The 24,544-nt window shown below is 41.4% G+C and overlaps 1 protein-coding gene across 2 annotated transcripts in view; it reads left to right on the top strand.

Moving 5' to 3' along the window:
• Negr1 (neuronal growth regulator 1) overlaps positions 1 to 24,544 on the top strand; it is a 727,040-nt gene that overhangs the window by 548,119 nt on the left and 154,377 nt on the right. For both annotated transcript variants that reach the window (XM_060392439.1, XM_060392438.1), the window contains exon 5: positions 17,349 to 17,469. In XM_060392439.1, the coding sequence (XP_060248422.1) occupies positions 17,349 to 17,469 (121 nt within the window). The remainder of the gene's footprint in view (positions 1 to 17,348; positions 17,470 to 24,544) is intronic.

Raw genomic sequence — 24,544 nt, 5'->3', positions numbered from 1 at the left:
CTACACTGTCATGAGTCTTTTCTAGTAACATGGAATCCTACTTGCCTTTCTGCTCAAGAACAATTCCACCATTTTGATTATAAAAAATAAACACTAAATGAATTGAAGTGGTTTGATATGGAAGTAGGAGGGACTTATGACCCAATGACTGGATGCTCAATTTCTCTGACACTAATTAGAAATAAAAATGACTTGTCTCCATATCTCTTTCAGAAACTCCTTTTATATTTAATGTCACCTTTGTCAAAGCCAGTATCTTCCTCAGTAATATAACTCTGCCACAATACCCCATTGAGAGTATTACCATTCAAAAAAAGACTTAAAAGGCATGAAAAATTAACCAATATTTGTTTAACAGGATTATTATGACTATATAAAATATATTAAGAGTACTTTAGAATTCATCTTTACATTGCTGCATTATTGAGTGTTTACTTGTTTGCTTATTTTTTTTGCCATTCCATGATTTTATAATATGATGTGCTTTACAACATAGAAACCTAAAACTTTATCCATTTTCAAGAATAAATTAGATACTGTGAGACATTCTAAGTATGTTCAGTAATAGAGGGTTGTGGGTTTGTTATTATTATTATTATTTTAAAAGTTCTGTGTTACTCTTGAGGTCTGACCCAATGACTTCAGTTAACACCAGGGACTCAAACATTCTTAACAGCAGGGCAGCCATTTCCCCTGAGCTCTAGACCTATCTACACATATCTACATCTAATATTGACTTCTGGTTTCTCCTGGCCATGTTATATTCTAAACTGAACCTTCATCACAAAGAACTTCAGACTCTGCAGTGGTCCAGCATCAACATCCAACTGTATCCGCTGGAAACCTAGGAGGATTGCCATGTGACCCCAGTTTTGCATCCCTCACACCCCTCCTCTCTCCCACTCCATCCCTTTCTCCTGATCTTTACTCCTTTAATCCCTCTCTCATCGGTGTACCTGTCTCTATACCACATTCTGACCCTCAACTCATTGCTTCAGTTTTCCTGATTGTTTCTAACTCTGTACCCAGCCTCCTTTCCAGGACCAGTCCTGGGTTATAGCCAAAGTCTCATTTTCTCTTAGCTGTACTGTTTATTTTGCTGGTGGGGGGCAGGTTTTTGTTGTTGTTGTTTTTCTGCCCTAGTGCATTGCCCTTCTCTTATTTCTTGATTAAAAGCAGTGGGAATTGGAAATTCTCTTCTCTTCTCCTCTTTATGGCCTTCTGGTTTTCAGTGTCCCCTGTCCTCCTTAATGTCTGACTGGGCTATCTGCTAACATTTCACCCATCTTTGTTAGGGGTCTCTTTCCTCCTTCTGTTTCTCTGTGATTTGATCATCTGTCACTCCTCAAATTATATGAAAGATAAGGCATTTTGTTACTGACTTCCTGAACCAAACTGATCTCTTATTTCTGCCAAGTCCTTTTGGTCTGACTTTTAAATCTTATACTCTGCAGCAATGTTATCAGATTCTCTATTTCCATCCAAATATAGAATGGTCTCCTTATAATAAAGGCCCTCATGCTTTCTGTTACTGAAATCAAGACCAACTCATGCATGAAGCCACATCTGGACCTCAGTAATCAAAATTCATCTCCTAAGATTGTGTGGCAAGTCAGCAAAGACCCAACTAAAGACCACACTAATTTGGAGTTGTGAGGCAGAAGTTGTATATGACTAGTGGATCTGGAAGAAAGGGGTCGGGTACCTATAATGCAAGAGAAGTCCTCTTCCCTCCTGGCTTTCCTGGGAAAGCCTCAACTCTAAATTAATGTGAAGCAACAAGGCTGAGCCAACAGTCAGTGATAGACCAACCACAGGTCAAGGAACAATCTAAAAGGGAGAGGACAGCTTCCAGTTTAAACTAGTTCTGAACAGCATATCATAGGAAGAAAACCTTTTAAATTCAACAGTAATGAGAAAGTTGACAAAAAAATAGATGAAAGCAGGCAAGATGGATGAAGAGGAAACTGCAGATGCTGTGGGCTCCTCCCTTCATGGATCTCACATAGTTTTTCAGACATTCTGTTGCTTCTGCATTCTTCTTTTGCCCTGTTGAGGTTTTTTTTTTTTTTTCCACATGGCTCAAGAACTGGAGACCCCCATAGAAGTGCTATATAAGAGCTGTGAACAAGCCTCATACATCTAACTTAGCCCCGCTGTAGTCTCCTCTTCAGTTATCATAGCAATTTAAAGGAAAAAAAGAGACAGAGAAATACAAGTGGTTGTGAGTGAACTAAAGGATTTTGTCCATGGGGGACCGAGCAATCATTGTGATTGCAAGGGCCTGGCCTTCCATTTGCAGTCCAGGATGGAAAATACAGTGACAGCATGGATGATCCCAATTCCTCTCTTCACCAGGTGGCAGAGAAGCTGCAAGTCAAGCCTCAGTTGCCTGCACATCACTGTAATGGTGCTCACCATCGCCCCCTGCTGTCTGTGCTCACAAATAGTTGGCTAAGACAGTTTTGCCAGGACTGCTTTGCCAAGCCTCACGCTGGCTCTACCTGATGTTTGCTTAAGGTCAGGCATGGCCCACAGGCTTGTTCTGGCCACTCCTGTACAAAATGGCTCCATCTGTCCACAAATAAAATAGCCACAAGCTGTCAGAAGATACTGTGAGAATTCCCCAAAGCTCACACAGTGCTGTGCTCAGAGCCGTTTGGACAGGCAAACAAATGTAGGTATGCCTCACAGGAGACCTGCAACCCCAATCAAAACAGCTCAGTCTTTTTCCAATTCTCTGTCTCTGCATTCTTAGTTTCCTTTTATAAAACATCACCTTGTCAGAGTGACTTGCGGCTTCTAGCCCATGTATCAGACCGTACCATCCTCCACAGCTGGACTTCTAAGGAGTTGCAGGCACCCGGGACTTCTATTTGTAAATTTTCTCTGATGGAAACAATGTGTGCTCTTCCCTTTCCCAGAACAAAAAGATAGCAAAGGGATCCATCTGTGGACCTGTGTTCACAGACATTAGCCCTTCTTCTCTTTTTGGTGGGAGTGAGCAAGAGAACTCAAATTCATATAACTAATTCAGAATCAGTGATCAGACCCAGGCTCAGCAAACACCTTCCTCAGTATTTTTCATTTCTGCTGAGACTGTCAGGGTGTCTGAAATGCTGCAATGTTATCTCAGAAGAGTTAGCTTTAGATCACAGAAAAATTATCAACAATAACTTAATGGGGCTTTGAAAGCACTCAATGAAAGCTGAGACTCCAGTAATTAACTCTGACCCCTGCTGGATTACCATATAGTCACCGAAGAGATGGCAGAGGATGCCAGCAGCATTCCAGGGCAGCGAGGAAAGAGAAAATACAAACCAGAGAGGGAGCAGATATTCCACCCTTGGGAATGGAGGTGTTACATGAAGTTCATGGGTGCCAAAGAAACAGTTAGAAACAGAACTCATCAAATGCATTCAAGATGCACAGTTGCTCCTGTTTAACAGTTATGCACATTATGTAATTTTTATCATTTAACCCCCTGTTCTCTCTTGCACACTCTCTCTCTCTCCTTCCTACTTTCTTATCTTTTAAGATGTGTGGCCCGCTTAGTTTAAATGTAGTTTCTATCCCAGCCATGGGTGGAAGGTTACTTATTGGAGTAAAGGCAAGTTTCAAAAGCTACAACCACTAAAGAAAATTACATCCCCCCAAGAGCTTTTAATTGCCAGTCGTCTCTCGAGGAGTGCAGGGCCCAGTGGACACCTCCCTCATCTATACAGGGGCATTGAGGGGCCCAGGTCTTGCAAATGTAACCACACTGCACCTAGTCAACACTAGTGATTTTCAAGAGACATTTTTCCTACTTATCTCCCCAACCTTTGCTTCTTGGATTCTTTTCACCCCCTCTTCTGCGATGGTCCCCAAGTCCTGGAGGGCTTGTTAGAGAAGTCTGCCATCACTCATTTTCAGCATGTTGGCTAAGTAAATTTTTTGCACCAACTGCCACCCTCTGCAGTAAGAAGCCTCTCTGATGAAGGCTGGATGCAGCCTTAGTGTAAGAGTAGAATAACATAAAAATATGCTTTTAGCCATCCAGTGAAACAGAATGAATACTCAAAGAATGTTTTCATCACAGTGCTGAGTGGACTGAAAGAGTGTTTCACCACATACCTTGCTTATTCCACCTTAGCAGAGATATAGCTTGCCAAAGACAGAATCACCCTGAAAAAGCATTTCCTAAGTCAGAATACTGAATCATAGAGATCCTAAAATTCTCTTATATACTTCACATGAAGAGAATGTATGAATTCCGGCTGTGAGAGCTATTCTATATTCAGCAATGTTCAATAAACGTTTGTCACATAAATCACAAACTGACAATAAGGACTTAAACACAACCTTTATCTCCTTAAATACATTATAAACTTATAATTATAAACTTATACATTATACACTTACATAATTATATAATTATAATTATAAACGTATGCATTATAAACTTATAATGTATTTAAGGAGATAATTGCTCTAACTTTAAAATAATGGTGCTGTAGAGATATGCTATAGAAATGGTAATAATTCTGGAATATAATTTATATAATATAAAATAGTTATCTATAATGCTTTATTATTAGAAATACTAAAAGAATCTAATTATATCAACTCATAGCATAGGCCAGGAAGCATTCTACAGGTTTATAGATGGTTTTTGTCATAGAGATATGAGATGGGCAGATTAGCAACTCAAGCCCATGGTATATGACACTGTTATATACAGCATGGGCAGTTGTGGCAGTCAGTGGAACTTGATAACCAAGTGTGCACGTCCACACTCCTGTACTTGTATAAACATTCATGTGTAGCATGTGTGTACTCATGTACACATGAACACATATGAATATTGTACATAGACTGCATGAAAACTGTGTGTATGTAGATGAACATCTATGCATGCCCTGTGCACAGACCTCAGTGATCCCAGCACAACTATTTGGGAGTCCATAGAAGGTAACTTCTGGCCTCTGTCAAACAGAAAGCGTTGTTGGATTCAGATATTGGGAACACATGGGTCATGAGACTTTTTGAGGTTTTCAATATCTGTTATGTGATATGCTTTCTTTGTGTGTGCTCTCTCATTTACATCCATGAGTCTTTAGGGTGTATTTCATCGTCCTTGAGTTATGGAGACATAATGGAGACATAACGTTGAACATTTGGAGCCAGTAAGTTGTCTCAGCAGGTAAAGGCACTCACAACAAGCCTAATCCGAGTCTAATCACCAGGATGCTCACATTAGAATGAGAAAACCAGTTTCTGCAAGGTGTCCTGAGACATCTATATGCATGTGCTTCTGTGAGTGCATGCATGCTCTCTCACACACACACTAGACAAACATATAGTAGATACATACATATACATAATAGATACATATAATATATACATACAAACAAACATACACAATACAATAGGCAAATACATCCATGTGACAGGTAGGTAGTTAGGTAGATAGATAAAGATAATTTTAATAATCAACTGTATCTCACTCTTTACTATTGTCTTAAGCTGGCCTTCTAGTCAACTGGATTTTAATACAAAGCTCCTAACTGATACACCATACAGATGTCAAAATCCATGATTTTTCAGATAGGTCTGCTTGTTAATTCTGGTATTATTTCTGTCTTTTATATGTGCTTCTGCTCAGTGAAATTAATCATTGACTGAGTCAAACACAACCATTGGAACAAAAACAACAGCCTGACCTGAGAACAGCTGTAGTTGTACTCACTTGCTAGTTCTGGTCAGTGTTCTCTTTCTCTGTAAAGGTGAACGTTAGTGAGAAAATCTTATAACAATACTAACTATAAATAGCATGCCCTGTACAGCCACTAAGTCTCATGGCCTGCACTAAACTGCAAGGGCAGAAAGTCAATCTGGGTTGGAATTTCTTTTGTTTTTCTCATATGAACAATTTTAGAAGAAAAAAAATCCCATCTAATTCCTAGAAATGCATTATACCAATTATATCAATTACTCTTATTGATAGAAATGAAATATTCTTAATGTTTACCAAATGGGAGGATTGTTTACTTCCTTATCTTTGTATTTGGGATATAAATAGCTGATCTCACAGAATGGTACTCATCTGAACTCAGGCTTTCTACTGAAATATCTTAAGACTACGATGTCTTAAATAATTGAGAAAAATGATATTGAATGTTGTGAAATGAGTTTTTCTGGTAATGGGATATTCTGGAAATTGAAATGTAGCTTGATAAAATTTGGCAAAGCAGGAATTTGTGAACACTGCTTTTGACATTTGTAATTAATTCCACACAAATATTTGTTTAATCAGACAATGTGGTTAATAACTGAGGTGAAGCTGGAAGTTACTACAGCTGAGTGAGGGTGTAAACGCTAATAAATTCAGTTCATGATCATTATGAACATGCTAGCTGTAATGACTCACTGTCCACACCAAATCTTCGTAAGCGCTGTAACTAGATATAAAATGCATATTAGAATTATGATGAGTCACTGGGGCAACGCAACAAGTATGCATGAAAGTCCTGGAGCTTATTAAACTGTTAAAAGGCAAAGCCTGCTCTGCCCAATGTTTGTGCATATTCTGTAAGGATAAGTCAATGCTGAGTAATCTGAATTTTTGGTTGTTTATGAATTTGAACATTTGGTTCAGTTACCAAATATAGGTTTGTTTCCATTTGGAAGAAACAGAAAACATGTGTGGGCATTTGTACACACACACACACACACACACACACACACACACACACTGCATCAGGACACAGTAAGATGCATTATTTGATACTGTGGGCAGTACACCTCACAGGTTTCCCTCTGTATGAAGAGTGGGAGGCTGGGAATTTAGATCAGCAGTTAAGAGCATTTTCTGCAGACAAATGGAGATAAGTTCTGGGCTATAGGCCTCTCAGCCAGCTTGGGGTAGTCAGTGCCTTTCTCTGGCCTCCATAGGTACCCTCACACCACATGCTTTGGGATCCTAGGCTGTGGGGAATCTGTGAAAAGGTTTGTAGATGAATCCAGGAGTGTGTATCATCCAGATCAGCTTCATTGTCTTGCAACATAGTTACGCATGACTTTCTCCATGAGATTCACACTAAAATATTGTGAACTCAGATCCAGACACAGACCTGCGCTGGAGACATAAACAGAACAACAAGAGCAGGTGACCACAGCCCACTCTGCTTCGGGGTCCTCCATCGGGTCTCCTGGATAAGCAAATGACTTGCTTCTAATAACTTCATTGTGCACAGACTGTTTTAAATCCCGCCTTTAGTTTACACACAAAGTGGATAGACTACTCAAATTATAACACATTTCAGATTCAACTAAAGAAGGACATTTGGTCAGAATAAACCATAGATCCTTAACAGGCAGATCCATTTACTTAATTACAATATTTTCCCCTGTGTCTTTAATATGTAATTTCAGAAAAGCTTCAGCTTTAAAAATCTAAAGTTTCGATGAATTTATAGGTTAATAATAATAAATTCCATGTCTCGATCTTTATTCATTAAACATCTTTGAGAAATGTACATTATCAGGAAATGGCATTTTTATACATATTAAAGCACATAATAAAGTGCATAGGATTATTATGTTACTCCCTGACCACCATCCACAATCATCAGAACTACTTGGGAAATTTAAATAATTGAGTTAAAATGTCCTAGAAAGGGACTGGAAAGATGGAGCAAACCATGAAACCACTTGCTAATCAAGCTTGAGGGCCTGAGTCTAAGCCCCAGAATTCACATGGAAGAAAAAGAATCAATTCCTATAAGTCGTCCTCTGCCCTTCACATGCCATATGGTGGGAACGTGGAGTGCTGATGCATGGCCATGCTCACAAATATGCACGTGGGTGCTCACATGCGCATGCACACACACATGTAAACGTGAGTGTAAAATAATTTTTAAAACAAAAGGTCTGGAGAGGTGAATTATAGAAAGAGCTCAGACTGGTAGACAGTTGGGCAGTTCTTCACAGAGATGGTGCCTTCCTTCACTGTTCACTGACTCAGCAAAGATCTTCAGTGTCTATATCATTCCTGAAACTTCCTGGCCTTGAACTACCCATTAGCCATCTTTCCGGTAGAACCCAGAGCTTCTCTATGATGTCCATGGCTTCAGTCCTTCACCACTAAGGAAATGAATGAAGAGAAGAAAGCAATAAGAATAAACATGGAGTCGCTGGACACATGAGGAAATAAGACTCTGTTTAAGTGTCCAGGTGGACTTCACATGGCCCTGAGGAGCTGAGGAAGCCCCCGCAATGGCCCAGTCTGTGTCTGTCAAGACAACGTCTTCCTGGCCACACCTGGTCCTCACACTCTTATCTTTGCTATGTCTACGTGTTGTTTTCAACACAGCATCCTAAGTTTTTCTGTTAAAACACATGAAATCCTTTATCCCTGCAGAGTGCTGCCTTCCTTATCACTCATGCATAAACTCTGTAATTCTGAACTCAGGTGTAATTCATCAGAGACCTATGAGGCCCTAGGGATTTACATTCCCACCACACACCACAGTATCTGTGTCATTTTTCTTACAACCTTTTCAAGATCTTTCCGATGTGTTATTTGAAAAGCCCCACTCGAGGCTTTATACCTGACACCCTTCAGTCTGGAATGCCCATCTTCTGTGTCTGTATGGCACACCCTCATTTTCTTGCAGCCTCTGCACTTTAAAGAAGACCCCTCAACCCCACCATGTGGAATAAGAACTCCAATGGCCTCTACACCTATTAGAAGTCTTACTCCCAGCACCAATAATCACTGCATCACAGTTTCTTTCCCTTTGTTTGGTAGTTGTCACCCCTCATTAAAATACATACTCTACAAGAGAAGACCCTTCATTCAATACCACATCCTTATAGCAAAGGTTGAAAGCAGGCACTTGATAAATCCTAATATATGATTGCTAAAATAATTAATAACAACATAAAAAAGAGCAACTACTCATTTCTCTGTGCTACAAAATGCTTGTTGTGTTGACGTTGGCCTGGAAGATGTCCTAACAGCAGTACTCTGGCCTGAGAACATTCCTGTGGCATAGCCATTGTGTGCTTAAAGTGATTGTATTTTAAACACAGGAATGGATCTCTCAGGACCTGGCATTGTTTTCTGAAGATGGCAGTGCACTGATCATAGAGCTGCTGATGAACAACACGCTCTTCCGGGTGAGAGCAGTGTACACAGGGGATCCAGCAGTTTGCAGTGAGGTGCACAAAATGAGAACGAGGCCAGGAAGATGGGGTGAGCTGCACTAAATAAATATTTGTGAGAAGCGGGCTGAAGCTGGGCTCTTCTTGACAGTTTGTGTGCTGTTCTTGCTGAAATCAAGTTTCTTTTTGTCAGTCAGACTTTTTCTTTCTTGACACACTCTTCAGTTGTCAAATTACTTTTCTGCCAGGCAGTTTTTGTCTTGCCATGTTTTTATTTAATCACTGTAGGAAGGATTTTTTTCCTTGTAAAATATTCCTAGTCCCAAATAAACTCACAGCACCTCTTTTGAAAATCGCAGTTTTCTTACCCACCGTCTCCCACAGCTCCTGCTTGGCGATTCAACATTTGGTGGTGGTGTACCTTCTGCTTGTCTTCATCTTGCTCTCCTGAAGTTTACTCTCATTCACTTCTCCTTCTCCTTGAACCAAACAGCAAACATGGCATTTTTGAAATGAGGATAAAAATATCCCTCTGTTCTACCACAGATCCCACTTCTTGCTCAATGCTTATCTGTGGGTCCATGGCAAGTCTGCACACACTTCTGTATCTTTGCTCTGGACACAGGGAAACACCACAGCACACTTCCCCAGAATGCAAAGGTGATGGACAGTTCAAACCTCAGAACACATGGAGGCAATGTGGTTCTGGTGAACAGGCTTGTTCTATTACTAGGGCACATTTGTGTGTCCCTGTGGAGCTGACCTTGAGCTCATGCGAAGCTCATGGTCTACTCCCTGACTCTGGGTTCCTTCATGTGTGAGCGGCAGCTACCACCAACTACCATGCTGTCACCTCACAGCGGGAGCCGGAGAACCCCCCTCCCCTGCTGGCATGGCTTTTGTCAGGTGTCTGGTCATAGCAGGGAAGGGAAAGACCAATCCTCTAAAGAATCAGTGTTTTTCATTTGGGGTGATCTCCTTCAGGGGGCACATAGGCTATATAATCTTGCTAGATTTCCATCCTCTTCCCTCAGGCATTTGATACAGAGGGCAGAAGAGAGAAATGAGCAGTTTACAAGCTCTCTATATAAATAAAATTGCATTTTTTCTTTAATTTCTCTTTTTCTTCCTAGTTCCTCAGAGGTTTCTTTTCCTGTACGGCTATGTGTGGAAGGATTCTTTAGAATGCATTAGCAATATGAATTATTCATTTCTCAGAATTAAACAATTTAATAACTGAATTTTAATCAACTTCTTAATGTTCTATTTTAAGATTATTGAAGGCCACAGTAACCAAAGGAAATAATAAACCATTCAGTCAACTAAGAAACTGATTCTATACTTATTCTGTGAGGCAGAAACATGGCAGCTGCAGTTCCCTCCCTGATGCTCTGTGTTTACAGTCAGGCTTTTGGAAAAAGCTGGGCCTGAGGTCAGATGGGAAATGATCTCCTGAGAATCCTGAGGAAGGAGTCTCTCCATCTCTAGTATTACCAGTGCCAGTCTAAACAACTGACAGTGATAATCCTAGACATGTGGAATTATTACAGCCACATTTTGAGACAAATGCCAGGCTTTCTTTAAAAATATATTATTATTTAGAATAATAAGCAGAAATTCTTTTTAATGACATTTTTATTAATTCTAGGGAGATGGCATACAATATGTCTTGATCCTATTCACCTCTTCTTACTCGTTCCCCAGTCCTTCCCAGGACCTTCCTGTCTTTAGGGTCCTTTTGACTGTTCCTCTGCTGGTGTACCAGTCCTCTGCTTCCTAAAATCTTTGCATTTCACTTCCTCTCCCACAGTGTTCTGCAAGGCTTATATATAGGGGTTTTGTTCTAAATATATAAATTATGGCCAGAAAACTACTTCATCAAATGCTTGACTCAGTCAATTCATTGATTTTAAAATATCCAAGCAAAGGATTTCCCAGCATAATACACGTCTTTCTAAAAGATATTCTTTTGTGCTACACGTAGTTTTCATGCTCTACCTCAATATTTGAAGCCCAAATATCTTATACCTTAGCCAAGCAAATATAAGACAAAGTGTACCCTATCTGCCTTTTGAAAAAGTCAACTACCTCCTGAAAGGCAGAATGCATGTGGAATTCTGGGAGAGGGAAAAATAATATCCCAGATCGGCTTCCAGTTGAGTTAATTACTGGCTTCTAGCATAAGGAAAACATGAGTGTAAAAATCAGCTCTGCTTTTTGTCTGTATCTTGACTCAGTCTTTGCTCAGCAAGGCGAGCATGGCCATGGTTCTTGTCCCCCTGTGATAACTCCTGGTTTAGATAATGTTTTTATTGACTTCTACCTCAGTGCAAACCACTAAGCTAAGCTCTTCCAGGCTCATCTTATATTGCCTGGACAGCAGTTTGGGAAAGTGGGTAGCATTTATTTTACAGCTAAAGAAATTGAGATTTAGACACATTTAACTTGGTATTAAAGCTTCACACAACTACAAATAGAGGCTTCTTACCACATGCTTCACCACTGCCTAGAAGTTTACTAAGTTTACTTTTAGAGTAAAGCTGCAGATGAATGGCCAGAGGTTGAACAATGCTGACATCCTCAAATCATGTGATTTAACTGTGACTTGATTTTTGTAAGCAGTATGATGGTATGAATTCCTCACACTTTTTAAAATCAGCAATAACATGTTAAGTTCCTGGCTCCTCTTGAACTTAAAATGTATAGTTTATAAACTAAGGATATGTTTTATAAGTAGATTGAAATATTGTTGGTATTTGTGCACTCAGAGTCTACTGGCTTCAGAGAAAATGTTTTCAATTCCCATCCTCCTGGTCTGTGGTAATAATATACAGAAGGCTGTGGTTCAGCCACATGCTATAGCCTGGTTCTAATTTCCCAAGGCCTTGATTAGAATCCTACCACTGCATGTATGTATGTGTGTATGCACAAACATACACACATGTGTGCACAGAAACGCATAGACACATACACAAAGATTGAACCTACCTTCTATGTGTGATTTCTAGAATTCTTTATTTAGTTACAAAGATTATCTGACCAAGACTGCTTAATTTTAATCCATAACTCCTGGAATCCAAATCAAGGGTATCATTGTTTGCTTACCTATATCCCTTCTGTCAAGATGATTCTTACTGACAACGTATTCTTTGGAAGACCTACACTTCCCATTCCTCCCTGGGCATGCTTCCTTGATGCAGTTATGTAATGATCTGTCCTTATCACTGCACATCATTCTGAGGTATGAGGATAGTTTTCAGCTTTTAGTCATTGAGTCTTCCAGATTGCATTTTGCCTGCCTTGGCTAAGTAATTCTTCAGCATGCACGTGTTTTTGATGACAAGGCTGTGAGTAGCCAGATCACCCACTGAGGATGGCAAAAGACAAGAAGGTCTTTGGGCTATTGTGGTGTCACTAAGAAAATTAGTCTGATTAGGCTTTTAAGTGCCAAATAGAGCATTTCTGTTGTCCGTACCTGCACAGCCCGGAGTTTTTGATGAAGAACCTTTCATTCTCATCTTTCTAGAATGACTGGCTACACAATGCAAGAATCTAACCCCACAGAGACAATGACAAGGAAAGATGCCTCTTTGCAAAGCATCTAATTATCCAAGTGCTGAGTGAGCCCTGGTTGACCTTTGTGTTGTATTTCCCAGCATCTCTTCTTAGCACTTGACTAACGTCTGTGTGACGACACTTCTGAAACTGTTTTTCACTGTGTGTCGCTTCAGCTCATAAGCATCTGAGACTTGGCAAAGGGCACTGTGCTCAAATGCCTGAAGTGCGCACCTATAAGTCTACATCAAGGAACACCATTGTACTCATAAAATTTGAGGGATCAAGTGACTTCCTTTACCACTTTAATGCTTTTAAAATCTTACATTTGTGTGAAATCAAGCAGTCTTTGTGAAGAGAGAAACACAAACACTTTACTGTGCCTGTGTGTCCCTTCCTGATATCCTTAGAGATCACATGGCTGGCACAGAGCAGAAATTCACATAGTAGTCACTCCATTTAAGCATTTTTTTCCAGGGCAGGCATTAATTCATTTTCTTAAACAAAGGGCATTTTAGCATAGAATTGCTATTTTGGACAAGCCGACCTAGCATATTTATGGTTTCAGCTGTTCCAGGTTTAGCTGGAAGTTTAACTGGGAGTAGTGGTTGTCAAGCAAGTGGGTTACCACACCCCCTCAGTGAAAATACTTTCGACTTCTTTCTTACTCAGAGTACCTAAAGGCTATGTTTTGCAGGATATGTGATCACACTGTGAACTTGTGTTATTTACTGGAACAATATAGTTCTAGTTGTGGTGTGGCTCAGTACTAGCACAAACTCTTAATCCTAGAGCTTTCTGCTTAAAATAATAATAATAATAATAATAATAATAATAATAAATAATCAGTATTAAAGTCAATCATAAGTCAATAGGTGGAACAAGCAACAAGTAAAACCTTCTGGAATTCTTTGATAAATTTTTCTTCATATAAATTTTTTAAACCTCCACCCAGGGAAAGATTCATAATACTTGTGTTGGCAGCATGGCCTCTGAGAAGCACAAAGCCTACCTGGCATCCTCAGACATTTCTGGGGTCAAACAGATGAGTGGGGCTTAAAGCACTGTGAATTTGGAATTTCCCTAAAATCATCCAGCTGCTACTGATCAACTAGGCAGGTCTATCTATGGCTAAGGATGTAGTTAATTATTTTTCACAAATCCCCCCTTCTCTGTGGAGTAGCCAATGATTTTCTCATGATCCTGAGGGATACCAGGAAGCTCCCATAAGTCCACCTGCTCCATTCTTTTTTTTTTTTTTTTTTGGCATGCTGTTCCAGACAGTAGCCAATGACTTTTCATGGATTTAAGTAAATACCACTCTTCCAATAAAACGTCTGCCAAACCTCATCTCCATGGAGCAGCATCTAAATCTGCTATTCTGGCCTCTCAGATGCTAAAACCTGGTTCTCAGAAGCAGGAAACACTGTGCCCTCTCCCATATTCTGTTGGGGCCATGGACTCTTCTTCTGGGCTCTGGGGAGCTAACCTTGGCTCTTGGTCTGCCTCACTTGCATTTAGACCCTACTCACAGCTCTTTGCTCACAGTGATCCTCGCTCAGCTCTTACCATGAAGATAATGAGCGAAGTTATGGCCACCCAGAAGAGAAGTTCCATTCTTTGAGCTGCTTCACATGCACTGGAGTTTGTGTCCAGCCATATGGGGTATTTTTATTATTGTTTCATTAATTTGATACTGATGGAAAAAGGAATAATTAAATAAATCATGTTTCCCACAAAGTCCTTGCAAAAATGTACAATAGCATGAAAATGTAATGTGAATTTTCATGTCTCTAAGAAAAATCAATAGAGACTTTAGCTCAATTTTATAACTGTAGATATGAATTGCAATGTCCATGAGAAGCACTCTCCGCACTGAGGGCCCCGCACCCCCCCCACCCCAAGGTCAGTGTCTCCATCACACAATATGCACCTGGGACATTTTCTTATGAATATTTCTATTATTGATGCGTTCTTTTGTCTATAATTCCATGTAACAGAGTATGTGTCCATTAGAGCTGCCCACATGCTTCCAGGTAGGGTACTGTCTCTTTAACTCCAGCTATGAAGCACCCAGTGCCCAGCCATCTGCACACTGGACTGTATAAGAGCATTTTAATGATGAATTACGTTTTCATTTCGCTTCATTACACCTGGGTTTTCAGGCAATGTTTGGGATTTCATGCATTTGTTTGTAATGAGTCATGGCCCCCTTGACAAATGGGAGACTAATTTCACTAACCAGGTTAGCAGTGGAAGCTCTGACAGAGGGCCTGTTGCATATGGTGATTTGTCTTCAATAATAGCTGGAAATCAAAAGATTACAGCTTGTTAGCCTGACAAAAAGAGGCCCGGAAAGCCTCTGAGAGCACTAGAGAACACGCCTCTAGGCTGCACCTCTCTCGATGAGCAGGCACGTAACAGCTGACAGGCGTGGGGGGGAGGACTGTGTTGGAGAGGTCTCATGTGTCTTTGGCTGCATTCTCCAAGGCGGCATGAATCTCTGTTTGAAAAAAAGTTAAAGATTATAGAATTGTTCCTTATAGTGTATTTCTGTCAATATATGTGCATTCATATATCTAAACTACATGTAGACATGTATTATTTCATATTATTTTCTCATTCAAACATTTCTGATAAACATTCTTTCATTACTTTCACCAAGTTATTAAAGCAATTAAAATTATTACCTTTCATTTTTTCTTAGATTATAACTTAAACTTTACTATTGAGAATAAAATTACTGCAGCTAATAGTGGTGTTATTATTTCAAAATGAAGTACCTGGTATAGAAAATGATGAATGTAGTTAGGGATGTTTAAAGGAAAGACAACATTCTCTTTTAAGAATGCTTTCATATTCACAAGACCCTGGAACTAGACATGAAGGCCTCCATGTTTTATTGCTTTCTGTGGAATCCTCAGATGTACTCCCAGTACACGCCCAGCTCACGTTTTCAAATTACTTGTATTTACATCTTCGAGTTTCTAGGTGTAGGGACCCCTCTGTGTGGTGCAATTTAGAATCTATTATATTCAAACCTTGTCAAATGCAGATGCTTATGTAAAGGGTTTTCATCCAGCTCCTGATCCCGTCACACTGCGTGAGTACCCTGGCAAACTGCCCAGTGGTCTGAGCCAATTGCCCTCACCTCCTAATGGTTTCTGCACTACACCGTCTTCTGTCAAGAGTCCTGTTGGTCTTCATGGATCCCAAGCCTAGGCACTGTCCAACAAACCCATTGCCTGTGTGTCAGCAATAATTTTAATTGCCTCCTAGTCCCAAAGTCTCCCTCCTCTTCCACCGTGCCCTCAGTTAGCCTTTCCTCAGCACAGCAGCACTGGACCCTTGTAAAGCACAATATAGTTGACATTCCTGTGTTAGGCTGTGCCATTTCTTTAGATCTCCAAGGATCCTTAAGGCCCTTCCTGGTCTCCATCTTCCTCCCATCGTGGCCCTATCTCTCTTTGTTTCACAAAAATGAGAATTTCTGTGGCGCTCAGGTCTCAGACCTTATGTGTTCTCTTCCTGGAGGCTTTCTTCAGATATCCACAAAGCTAGCACACATACCCCTCGACTCTTTCATGGTCTCTCCTCTGGGAGGACTTACCATTTCTGTATTTGAGTGTACAAGAAAGAACACCTGAGATGTGTAGGTGAAACTCATTCTGTTTGTTGGTATCTTTTTGGCCATGATCCTGGGAGGCTCAAACCCAGGGCCCAAGAAATGTTTCCAGTGCAGTACATCACAATACATCTGTCACTTTCTGACACTTGGCACTGTATTTACGCCACGTGGCCATGAATTTTACTGTCTGTAGTCTATCCCCTTTTCTCCCACATGTTCTAGGACGCATACTCGGTTTTTTCGGAATCTGACTTTATTGTGCTTTGAGAACTGCCTGGAACATGTGGAAGGCTCAGTAACCATTTGGTGAATAAAGTCTACAGTTTGATCAACTCTAGTAAACGGCTCTAAAGAGAAAGTTGCTTTAGCTGGAGCCACAGGGAGGATAAGGGAGGACAGAGCATCCTAAACAGATCTTTGGAAGTGAAGAGCATCTGGGGATAGGAAACTGGATAACAGTCACAAAAGACAAGGAAAGGGTCCCCTGCCTCCCTAGCCATAGCTGATTTGAAACTCTGCATCTACATAGCAGTTTGACCCTCATGCCCTGAACTCAGGTTTTCATATTGATGAAATGGGAATAATGTTGTCCAGGCTCAGAGCATCATGTGAGGAAAACAAGAACCTGAAGCAGTAGTGCCAGCTGCCTGTGATCACTCTATAAAGGAGGGTGAGATGGAGTATGGTTTGACCAGGATATTGATGAGGTATTCACCTCACTGTGCTATTTTTCCAATAGAAAACCAGCCAAAATGTATTGCATTTACTCTGTACTCCCCGAGAACATTCATCTATTGTCCAACTTGAAAAATGGAGCTGAAAATGACTGGTCTAGTGTCTGAAGCATAAAACACAGGGGCTGGTCTGCACTGGACTGCCAGGCATGATATTGCTTTGAATACAGAAGGAACAGAAGAGAGAGAGAGAGAGAGAGAGAGAAAGAGAGAGAGAGAGAGACATCCCTGCTGAAGATTACTTCTCTTTACCCACTGTCGTGTTTTTGTTTCTCTTTCAGTTGCTCCTACAATCCAGGAAATTAAATCTGGCACTGTGACCCCCGGACGCAGCGGACTGATAAGATGTGAAGGCGCAGGTGTCCCGCCTCCGGCCTTCGAATGGTACAAAGGAGAGAAGAAGTAAGGGCTTTTGTGAGCATCACCATGTTTCCAGCACTTTGGGCTAATGTGTTTGTGTTCCAATACTAAGTTTAAGCAATTTCTGTAACTGGCTTGAATGATTCTCAGCAGCCTTCTTATGGCCAAGCAGGATAGAGGGGCCCACACGGGAGGCATGAGGAGCTAATGGCTTTCTAGAAGAAACATCCACATTGGTTTTTATAATCTCAGAAATGCCTGCAAATCCCCCATGGCTGATACCTTTCCCTCCCGTGCTTCTCTCTTTCCTAGCAACCATGTTTACTTAGAAAGCAACCTGCCTCTAAAGGGCTTGGGCATGGATTACTCAAGAGCACTTCAAAAGCAATAGGAGCTGCAGTCTGGACTCTGCTTCCTTAATAAGCCAGAACCCTTTCACCTGCTTTCTCCACCATGAGAAAGTTTAATGTTTTGTTTTATGTTATAGGCTTGTGTGTTACATAGTCCCTCATTGTCAGGCCTGTAGAGATGGCCTGCATGGAAACAGGCCTAAGCTAGGAGATTTCACAGCTATTCTTTTATTTCTGCTTGGTATGCCTATGGCCCAGGATGTCCCCATAGTCTTGGCAAGAGTGGCTGAGCAAGGGAAGATTTGAGCCAACAGGTTTTACTTTATTTCCCATCAGTGGACTCAACCTCTTCAGTTGCTCTTACCAAGCCAGGCATGAAGACCACTGTGGCTTAACTAAAGGCTGCAATACAGGAGGGACTGTATTTTATTTTGCTTCAGATATAAAGAATAATTTTAAAAAATGTTAAGTGGAATTTTGTGAAACTGCTATTTTTAAGTCTAAATATTAAACTAAGTACCATCAGTCATGCCATTGAACAAACACTTGTGGGGTTTATGCACCACGATCATAAGCATAACTATTTTCAACTAACATCTGTAAGATAGCTGGTAAAACCACACAAAAACTTTCAAACTGTCATAATGAATGAGCCTGGACAAGATGCAAACAGGTGTCTGCATTTTATTGTATTAGCATGTGTATAGTGTGTGTGTGCATGCATGCAAGTGTGTGTGTATGTGTGTGTGTGTGTGTGTGTGTGTATGTGTGTATTTGTATGTAGGTATGCTCACCCTTGGGTATACATTGTGTAGGTTAGAAATCCATGCCCAGGGTCGTTCACTCTACACTTAATTTCTGGGGTGGTATCTGTGAGCTCTCTACCTTGTGTGCTGGGACAAGGCCTCTCATTGAACCAGAGCTTACTATCTTGGCTTGGCTGATGGCTCCAGGTCCCTGTATCCCTGTCTTCCCTGGCCTTGTTACAGACATCTCCTGTCATCCTGGCTTTTTCTGGAGTGTGGGCATGGACTCTCTTGACCAGCAAGAACTTTACCCTTTAGATATCTCCTTACTCCTCTGTTTTGACATTGGAATCGAAAGTTAATGTGCAGAAAACAACCTCCCATGACAATAAAAGATTTATCATAATAATAAAGGTTAACCTTAGTAATTTTTATTTAAATTACTAGAGTTTTAACTAAATTCTTAGAAATGTTGTATATGCAACTTCTTGTCATTGGAGGAATTTCAGTCTCTCAGTCATTTCACTAAGTGACTTATACTATCCATAATTCCAAATCTTCTCAGTGGCTTGATAGAGGCTCTGTGTTTTAAACATGGTGGGGTTAGATGAACTTCCTTGTTCTCCTCATTCGACTCACAAAGCTTGTGCATTCACAAAAACAGCCTTTCTAAGGTTCTGGTATGCTCATCTGTGTGAACATTATTCTGTAGAGGGCTGCTCAATCTTCTGAAAGTCATGAAACTTTCTGCTCAGACACAGTCTCATCTAGTTGCCCAGGAAATATCTATGAGCACATGACACATCTTGACAAGGTCCTTAGTAAATGGAGCCTCAGTTCTTCCTTCCCTTAGAAGCTCTGCCAGAGCACCTGACTCCCCTGTTCTCCATAAAAGAAAGTTTAATCTGATTAGGATTGTCTTACCTGTCTTTCAGAGTCAGATTTTGATCTGTGGCATTCACTTCCCAAAAGCTAACAGTCAGAATCACGCCTCTTGTCCTCCAAACAGGAGCCCCTCTATTAGTGCCCACCTCACTTCCAAGTGCCTATAATCCTCTGGAGCCACACCTCCTCCTGAATTCCTTAAGCATTTCCAGAAACGCTAAAGTGGCCCTGGGCAAGTTTTGTAGCCTGTGGCAATTAGATAATTAACACAGGAACAAAGCCGGCTCCTTACTGGGGAAATGGGCTGGAGAACTACTTGCTGACAGGAAGGTAAATTGATTCTCCCACCAATGTTTACAAAAAACACACTCACACACCTGCAGAATCTGTCAAAACCAGATGCACATGGGAAAGATGAATGGGCAGTGCATACCCATCATTGCTAGAGTGCTAACTGAAAAAATATCCAAATTATCAAAAGTTGGTAGAATAGTCTCTTTTCAAACTATCAAAACAACTTCTGTGTGAAACACAGGAGAGCCGCAGGTCTGCGCACAGCACTGACTGTACATAAGTGACCTGCCCTGACAGGCCAGGTGGTGCAGATGTTTCCCCATCACAGGGAAACTCACCCGCTGCTGTGTGAAGGTGGCACTCTGCTGCTGATCCATGTTAGCTCCTACAAGCAGGTGATGATAGATGCTGGTATCCCTCCCTCTGCTCACAGGAAAAAGTGTGTTTCTGAGCAATCTGCACAAGTCAGGGCAGTTGTGGCAGAGCTGGCTGTCATAAATCCTCACGCAGGGTCTATGGGGTCAACCCCTTTGTCTGGTTCTCAGGGTGGTTCTGTGGTCTATCAAAGATGGCTGCCTGAAAAGCCAATGATGAACACCAAGAACTCCAGCATGTTGCAGAAGGAGATACGGCTCATGGAAACACTCACTAATAACTCCCAGTGTTTGTCGTGAAGGACACAGGCACAAATGGGATGAGGTAGACACTCAGCAAGGATGGCACATCAGTTTTCCCAGGACCCCATCCAAGAAGAAGCTTCTGCCAGAGACCCCATCAACATGGATATGCTCACAGCAACTTGTGCTCAGAGAGTGTTCATCTGTCACCCTTATGCACAAGGTCAGAAGCAACCTACACAAGATTTTACTATATTTAAGGAAACACGGATGCCCATGTCTCTTACAACAAGATGGTCAAAGACAGATTTTCACTTAGATAAACACACAGACACACATACACATAATATATATATACATACACATGCACACATGCCCATGTACATTCATGCACACACATAAACACACACACACAAACAAGCACACAGGCACATGTGGACACATACACACATGGACACACATAGACACACATATACAAGCACACACATGCACTAAGATACATTCACTCACATATACTCAGCCACACATACAAAGGCACATACATGCTCACACACAGAGATACACATACACATAGTTATATGCAGACATATGCACAGACACATGCACATACAAGACACGTTCACACACAGAGATACATACACATACACAAAGATATATGCATACAGATGCACAGGTTCATATACACAGACACACACACACATACACTGACACACACACACAAACACACAGCCAGAGAATTGGTGTTGATAGTTGTTCCTGGCAGATGGCCTTAGCCATTTGCCATGTGAATGTCTCCACAGAATGGCTTAAGTGACTTTATGTCATGGCAACAGGCTTCCTCCAGAACCAGTGATGTGGGGGACATAAGGATAGAGGGCACCAAACCTCCTCATGACACTTTGCTCTTAGTTTGTGTTGTTGAACCCAACTTAGGTGCATCTCTGCCTCTGGTTTTGTTGCTGTCATTGATTGTCGTTAGTCACACAGCCATCATTACATCCTCCACAGTGCGGCTGTCCTGAATGCATTAATTACCCTAAGTTCTTTTTGCTCACATATTATGACTGCCTTGTAGCTCTACCAGGATAGAGTTCACTCTGTCTCAGCCACCAAGATGTGGCTGCCAAAGTTCTTGGTCACATGATACTTAACTACAGGGTGGAAGCCTCCTGTTAGGAGCCATAATCATAGTCTGTAACAATTAGCTTATTAGAAGCAAGAACATGGTAGAGGACAGCAGTGTCTTTCATATGCCTCTTGGGGGCTGCCACTGGCCCAGATGCTGTCCTGCCTCCTATCCATGTGACCCAGTTATCACATACGGAGGCCCAGGCCCTTTTATTCTCTTTCCTGTTGTGCAGACCTTGCTGTGTTACTATGAGCCATTGTCCCTTGATACCTCCAGGGAGGTACTTCCTGCCCCAGGAGATCATTCCCCAACTGTACTCTTGGATGCTCAGCCCATCCTCAAACGGATTAGTGTGTCCATTTCTCCTGCTAAACCCTAGTCTATGGCGTGACGGCTCTTCTTTCACTATCATCTTCCAGGTGCCTGACATGGTGTTTGTGTAACTATGTGTTACATGAGCAAGTCCTAGGAATTCTAAGATCACTGCCCCATGCCTGTTTTTTCGAGTGCAAGCTTACAACTGTGCAGTTCTTCATACACAAGCATGCATATGTAAATGGAAACCTCGTGCACTTGGGTTGATCATTCTAGATGAGCTGTCCACGCTGTTTTGTTTGGAGACAGGGTTTCTCTGTGCAGCCCTGGCTGTCCTGGAACTCACTCTGTAGACTATGCTGGCCTCAAACTCATAGAGATTCACCTGCCTCTGCCTCACGGGTGCTGGGAAATAAAAGCCAGCACCACCATTGTCAGGATTCACACTGTTCCTTAAAAACAATATCTCTTAAAATTTTGGGTCTTGTCTAGAGGTTTGTGTCTTGTCGATAGTCTAGTGTACATGGCCAACAAGCCTCAGAAGCTCTCCTCTCTCCATGTCCCGAGTATGAGCAATGGGTTCTATGTGCACACCACCTTGGCTGCTTTCATTTCTGTTTTGTTGTTGTTTGGATTCTTAGTTTTATTGTTTTTTAACACATATTTGTGAGATCAGACTAAAGACATGGAGCTTATGTGTTGAAATTTACCCAATGATCCATATCCCCAAAGTCGCTTTCAGATGGGAAAGGGGGGGATACACCCAAATTGTTCATCAAGCCTTAGTCAGTGTTAAACCAACCCCAAAAAGATGAGAAAAAGGAAAAGTAGTTTCTGTTGTTCGCTCATGGCTTGCTTTTGCATGTTTGTCATCTCTGCAGAATGGTTGTATTGTTACACTTCAGCATAAAACTTTACATTGTTGGGCACCCAGCTATCAGGAATACAGTTCAAGCAGAGCAGAGAGGTTCGGTCATTTCCAAGGTTGTCAGGGGGTCAGGAACCACTGTTCCCAGGAGGACTGGGTTCCTCCTGCACTGTGCATAGCCTTGTTTCTTTCATGTGGGCCTTAATGGATCTCCCCAATGGAAACCAACTGTCATTATGGCAGCCCCAAAGTCTTGGATCTAAAATTACTAATTTCATTTAAATGGATACAGTAAACAAGGCACACATTTTAAATAGCTTAATAAAGTCTAAAGTCATTAAAGTATCCTAATGTATTATAACAACATCAATTTATTCAAATGCACAACTATAGATAGACACCTCTCGGGGCTCAGACAGTGATTCATAATAGTCTTCAGAGTGTTCCCAGGAATAAATGCTACCTTACTTCTCTCCAGCCATAAGTGCAATGCCACATAATAAACTAATAGATTGCTATAGCAGCATACACACATAAACAGGGAACCTTCTCACACTGGTTTGTTGAGGCTCCCACTCCTTCCCATTTTCACTTTTGGTTTCTTTTTGCATATCCTGGGGATCTCCCAAAAGCCTGAATGAGACTGATAAATGGGTATATGACTGATGCTGAGTTTGGCATGTCTTGAAATCACAATGCCATAATCTTTGCCATCACTCACCTTGCCTAAAATAATTTCCTGTATGTTCAATATTTAATGTTTGGCTGCCCCTGAGAGGAAGTGCATCCACTTTAAGGAACAGAGCCTATCATTGAACACTGGCTCCACCTGTCATGATCTAGTGCCTGCTTCATTTAACGTACATATACTTAAAGAGAATAAATTATCATTTAAAACCATTTTCATGTCCACAGTTGGCTACTGGGTTGGTGTCTCCCATTTCACAGACAAAGACATGAAGGTTTACAGAGATGTAATAACCCAATTGAAGCATGCAATGGTCACTGCTCTGTGTGGCCACATTTTAAGTGACCAGCACTATTCTCTGATGTGTTTGAAATACAACAGCTAACAAAGGCACTGAGAAATGTTTCCATTAGACAGTTCCACACTCATGGGCAAGATGGAGATGAAACCAAAGTACTCACAAATATGTGCAACTAAATCTGTGTTAGGAGACATGGTAACCCAGCCAGGTCTGGCAGAGCTCACAACACCACAACTCCACTGGAACTTCATTTCTGGAGACAGTTTTATCAGTGAAGAAGTCACATTTCTGGATCATGGCTGATTTTCTGCTATTTCTAACCATGTTGTGCAAGGAGAGATTACTTCCCCTCTGATTACGTAGTGGGCGGAGGGGCGAAACCACAGGCAGGAGCTGCTGCCAGTGGAGTGTGTGCCTGGGCAAGTTCCAGGAGGGAAGGGGAGCATGCTTGCTGCTTCTCATTCCAGGCTATGTGCACCCTGAGAGACTGACTCCAGGGGAGGCCAATGGCAGCTGTGTGAAAAGCTTCACTCAAGGTAGAACTAAGCCCCAGAACTACTCATGAGGCCCCTGACCCAGAAAGATACCCAGAAAGCTCCCAGAATGAAAGCTTGCCAGAATGACAGGTTGCCTTTCTACCCATTAGATGCACCCCCTGGATTGAGCCCAGCTTTCCTGACCTGGCTGTGGCCTGTTAGTTAGCTGTTTAGCCCCAACGGCTTTGTCCCTTGGCCCAACTCAACTTTCCTGAAGCACCCACTCTTTCTGACCAGTCTCAAACACAACATCCAGTTCTGCTTGAAAAGGTCAACACTAACAGTTATGATGAGTGGACACTGCAGCCAGAGGAGATCCAGATGTGAATATCAGGTCTGTTGATTATTGGGTGCTAGAAGATGAATTAGCTTAATCTTCCTAAACTTC

The sequence above is a fragment of the Meriones unguiculatus genome, chromosome 10, assembly GCF_030254825.1.
Source record: "Meriones unguiculatus strain TT.TT164.6M chromosome 10, Bangor_MerUng_6.1, whole genome shotgun sequence".
In the NCBI taxonomy this organism is placed as follows: Eukaryota; Metazoa; Chordata; class Mammalia; order Rodentia; family Muridae; genus Meriones; species Meriones unguiculatus.
This window is presented reverse-complemented; position numbering and strand designations above follow the sequence as displayed.